General features: G+C 48.6%; 1 protein-coding gene across 1 annotated transcript in view; it reads left to right on the top strand.

Annotated features, from left to right (window-relative positions):
• Skor2 (SKI family transcriptional corepressor 2) overlaps positions 1-5,251 on the top strand; it is a 52,544-nt gene that overhangs the window by 8,802 nt on the left and 38,491 nt on the right. The window contains 1 exon segment of the mRNA XM_048806585.1: positions 4,334-5,231. Coding sequence (XP_048662542.1) covers positions 4,384-5,231 — 848 coding nt within the window. The 5' untranslated portion in view covers positions 4,334-4,383.

The raw sequence follows: 5,251 nt of genomic DNA on the forward strand, positions 1-5,251 counted from the left end.
GAGGAGGAGGAGGAGGAGGAGGAGGAAGAGGAGGAGGAGGAGGACGACCCCCCCACAGTGCTTCCTCCCAGAATGTCCAGACATTTCCCTGTGGTGTTAGTAAGGGGATAGGATTGTTCATTCCTCCCTATTTTCAGTCTTAAAACCTGTCCCACTTCCAGGCTTTCTTTCCAGACTCAAGCTTTCTTTCTAGCAGCCTGAGCTCTGGGAATAGTGAGCAAGCCATAAATTCCCTTTGTGAGAGTTCCTGACCCCAAAGAGGAGGCAGAGAAGGAGGAAGAACCAGGTTTGGCTCTGGAGCCTTCAGAAGAGTGCACCAGGCCTTTAGTCTTTCTGAGAAAGGGATTTGAGGAAGATAATGGTGCCCTATTAGGGAAATGGGCTGGGCAGGCAGAAAACACATTTTCTTTCCTTTAAGATGGGAGCCTTAGGGGCATTGGTGAGGGAGAGATGGGTTGATTTCAGCTGCTTAGGACAAAGCCTAATTTGTGCCTAATTAATGCCTTTAGAAACTAGGAGATAGGCACAACATTATTCCACTGCTGTTGAAACTTCTGCCCAAACAAACATTACAATTTTCATGACCCTGAAACAGTATTTTCAAGGATATTAATTTTTAAAAACTGCAACTCCTGAGCAACATGCCCCTCACATTTCTGTTCAGTTGGCTTTATTAAGTGCTAAGATTTCACACTTTCGTATTTAGCAGTGGTATATTGATGCTATGACCAAGTCTGTTTGGGCTTAGTGGAGTTTGTTTCATCGTTTCCACAATGTAATTGCCCAGTGTTTTCATCTGGCAGTAATTGAAAATTCAGCTCTGGTAGTAAAGGAAGACCGTAAAGGATTCCCCACCCCATCTCAGAAGGTAAACTTCTTAGAGTGTCCTTCAAATAAATAGCTTCTTTCCTTTTAGCCAGTGGTTGTTCAACTCCTAAGAACTGGTCAGTTAGGAGGTAAGGTTCAACACTTCATTAATATCCTAGGGTGTGCCTCACTTTGGGTAGCTATGGAAAAAGGTTCTTTCTCATCCTAGTTGTCCCCTTTTGTAGGGGAGGGAGATGCATATGATTCTTAGAAAATTTTCTTTTCAATGGAATTGACAATTGTTCAGGGGCCAGTAAGTGTTGGGGACCTCCATGATTTTCCACTCCACCTTTTCCTTGTGCTGAGGTAGCCTGCATAGAACTTAGAAAATGGGTTATAGAACTATTCCAAGCAAAGTTAAAGGATGAATGTACACATGCATGTACTGGGGTCCTCACCCAAATGTACACACTATAAAAACAGAGAAAGCTGTATGATTCTTTATATCTTCCCCTATAAAGCAAATGTATATGCAAAAGTGGGGAACACTGTTCATGCTTCCTTCCAAATTTCAGATCTGGCACCTATGTGGAAACTTCTTTCCTTTTTCTCATTTCACAGTGTTTCAAAGGAAGCAGTAAAACTAATCTATTCGCCCAGATTCTATATCTTCCGGAGAGGTTACTTGTTTGCACCATGTACCAGAGAAATCATTCATGAAGGAGAGTGACTTGGAGAAATGAGAAGGGGCCAATAACGGTCAGGCATACAGCTGATTTGGAGGTGTTCTTATAGAATCCAGGGCCTCCAGGAGCCACGTCCCCAGGATGCATGCAGACCCTTCAGCTTTCCACTCCTAAATCAGATCTGCCGATCCAGCCCCATTGCGGCGTTTTTGCTATGGGGTTGGGGAGGTTGTTGTCAATTGCGAGTTGGTGAGGTGGTATCTTTCGTGCCTGCATAAGAAAGGATCTCTACGTTGCTCTCTCTCGCTTTCACTCTCCCCCTCCCTCCCTGTAACATGCCAGCCCTTTAATGTGGAGTGTCAGGGAGACGGTGACGTCACCCTGCCCGCTGGGTGGCGTCCCCTCGGTCCGACACGAGTTCAGAGACAGAGAAAGGCGCTGTCAGACTGCGCTCCACTTAGGGCTCGCTTGCCGCAGGTTTCCGCGCGCCCTCACTTTTTGCGGTCGAGGGGACACCTCGCTGCAGTTCAGGCCTTCATCCTCCCAGACCAGGGGTTCCAGAGCCGTTAGCTCGCACCAGCGCCCGGATCTTCGAGCGGAGCCCGCCGGAGTCCCGCCCGCTGGATTCGAGGACCAGCTTGGATGCTTCGCCTCCGAGCGCCCTCGGAAGATGGGCCGGCAGCCACGCGCCTAAAGACATCTAGGGGTGACCAGGTACTGCCTGAACCCGCCGGCCCTGACTCGGCACACAGATCGCGGTTCTCTATTTGAGATCCCCAGCGGTGGAATTTTCCGCGTTAGGTTGAGGGACAGCCGCAGGCTTCTATGGGGATGGGTTTGGAGCCAGGAGAATTAAGTTGGGGGTCGGTGGCTCGTGAACTGGATAGGGAAGTTAGCCGGTCCTATCTCAGTTCAAGTAACTTTTAAGGTCTCTTCTCTCAATCCTTAAAATATCCCCAACCCTAAACTTCTTATTTGAGTCTCTGTTCTGTCGGGAGTTTTTGAGAGCACTTTGGGGTGAGAGTGCAAGACACGCTGGAGGAGACACTTCTGCCCTGGCTGATAAGTGTGCGGGTCCCTAACTAAAAGCCAGCTCTCCGCCTGGTCGCCGGCTGTGCGCCTTTCTGGGGAGTGAGAGTTTGAGGTATCCCCAGGTCTTACTGAAATAATAGGACTCTTGTTTGGGAGGGAAATGAGCACTGAAGGGCCATTTGGCGAAGCTGGGGCTGGTTGTGTCAGGCTCAGGTATCACTGTGCCTTGAACTGCCATTTAACGCCCTGCCCCCTAGCAATATTGTCTTTGATCCAACCAAAGTGACAAGTCAGGCCCTCTTCCCGTTTGATCGCGTTGAGGTTTGTTCAGCCTTCCTGGAGGCCACAGAATGTAATGAGAGCTGAGGATCCCCAGGGCAGCAGAGCAAAGGCAGCAGTATAGATGTCATAGGAGCCCATGAAGGAGCACGGAGTGTGACAATTTGTATGACAGTGTATCCTCTGAAATATCTGTAATAACAAAATCCAATATATTTGGTCAAGAGTGGTCATGCTACCCTCACTGATGATTTTCCAAGGCAAAGGGTAGTTTTGGGCCTACGCACTGGACAATTAGCACTGGAAAGGTCACTATTTTCCTACGGAATGCCATTTAGCCTGTTTTTACTTAACATCAATGTCACAAATTTTTCTTTCCCCTGCTTTTTCTATATTTTCAACTTATGGGATATGTTCCCCCATTGTGGCATTCTGTTGACCTGAGATGAAATTAGGAATTTTATCTCATACTTAATCTCAGGCTTTCATTTTTCAAAGCTCCCATGATTACCTACTCTAGGGATTATCTTTACTATGAGGCACCTAAATTCCCCCTAAAGATATAGAGCCATCAACATAGATGAGGAAAAAAATGTCACAGACAGTAGTTAGCTTTGAACTGAATTTGCCTTTTAAATTTAACCAATAAAGATGCCCAAGAACCGTTTCTTTGAACAGAGCCTTGGTTTAACACGCTGGCCTGAAGTTACTTGCTCCTTGTTATGGAATGAGAGGAAAACAGTTTAAATGTTTACAGATCTTCAACTTCATCTTTTTAAGCTACCTGTCTAGAACCAGAACCACTCAATTAGTTCAACAAACAGGATTTTGGGGGGAAAAAATGAAAGTGAAACACTCTATTCTAGTGATAATGAGAATGGCTTTGTACATTTTTCCACCTTTCTTCCCCCACCCCCCACCCCACATTCTAATTACAGTAACTAAATATCTAACGGCAAGGATCAGGTAGAAGGGATTTCGTTTTTGCTTAAATGAGCTGTATTTCAACCAGTAGTGAATTTCCCCAAGGAAACCACAGATACCACAAAAATCACTTTTAAAAAGGTTTGGGTTTATTTCTTTTTAACCAAAATCAATTCATTTTCAAGCAAATGTGAATGGTCTCTCTCTTTAAATTTAGGTTTTAACGATCAAGCCTCAGTTTCATAACTTTTATAATCTGTACTAGTTACAATTGTCATTACTTTCTCATTTCTAGCAGGCAAGTCATTTTATTCCAACTGCTTCCATAAATCCGGGGTAAGGTCTTGAGTTTCTTAGGAACTGACTGCTTTAGTGTGTGGGGGGGGGGGCGGGGGGCAGTAGAAAAATTGCTACCTCCAAATCACTACATTTAATAAAGGGCGACCTTGAAGGAAATTAAAAGAGATGGTTTTCCTGCGTCTGAAACTTGGTCACTTGCCTAGTACTAATTATGTCTTAACAGTAATTTTTCAGTAGTGATGCGCCCCACGCCTCTGGTTTAGAACGAAAAGGCTCAAAACAACCTTTTCTCTTTTCCCTTCCAGTCTTCAAGGCAAGCCCGGAGGGCTCGGCCCGGGGTTCCACCGCGGAGGAGATGGCTTCCAGCCCGCTGCCGGGGCCCAACGACATCTTGCTGGCTTCCCCGTCCAGCGCCTTCCAGCCCGACGCACTGAGCCAGCCGCGGCCAGGCCACGCCAACCTCAAACCCAACCAGGTGGGCCAGGTGATCCTCTACGGCATTCCCATCGTGTCGTTGGTGATCGATGGGCAGGAGCGCCTGTGCCTGGCGCAGATCTCCAACACTCTCCTCAAAAACTTCAGCTACAACGAGATCCACAACCGCCGCGTGGCGCTGGGCATCACGTGCGTGCAGTGCACGCCGGTGCAGCTAGAGATACTGCGGCGCGCAGGGGCCATGCCCATCTCATCGCGTCGCTGCGGCATGATCACCAAGCGCGAAGCCGAGCGTCTATGCAAGTCGTTTCTGGGTGAAAACAGGCCGCCCAAGCTGCCCGACAACTTCGCCTTCGACGTGTCGCACGAGTGCGCTTGGGGTTGCAGAGGCAGCTTCATCCCCGCGCGCTACAATAGCTCGCGCGCCAAGTGCATCAAATGCAGCTACTGTAACATGTACTTCTCACCCAACAAGTTTATTTTCCACTCCCACCGCACACCGGACGCTAAGTACACGCAGCCAGACGCAGCCAACTTCAATTCGTGGCGCCGTCATCTCAAGCTCACCGACAAGAGTCCCCAAGACGAGCTAGTCTTTGCCTGGGAGGATGTGAAGGCCATGTTCAATGGCGGTAGCCGCAAGCGCGCGCTGCCTCAGCCCGGCGCTCACCCAGCCTGCCACCCACTCAGCTCCGTCAAGGCAGCCGCTGTGGCAGCCGCGGCTGCAGTGGCCGGAGGCGGTGGTTTGCTGGGCCCGCCACCTGCTGGGCGCTCCACCCCCACCGCCT

The sequence above is a fragment of the Marmota marmota genome, unplaced genomic scaffold, assembly GCF_001458135.2.
Source record: "Marmota marmota marmota unplaced genomic scaffold, marMar, whole genome shotgun sequence".
In the NCBI taxonomy this organism is placed as follows: domain Eukaryota; kingdom Metazoa; phylum Chordata; class Mammalia; order Rodentia; family Sciuridae; genus Marmota; species Marmota marmota.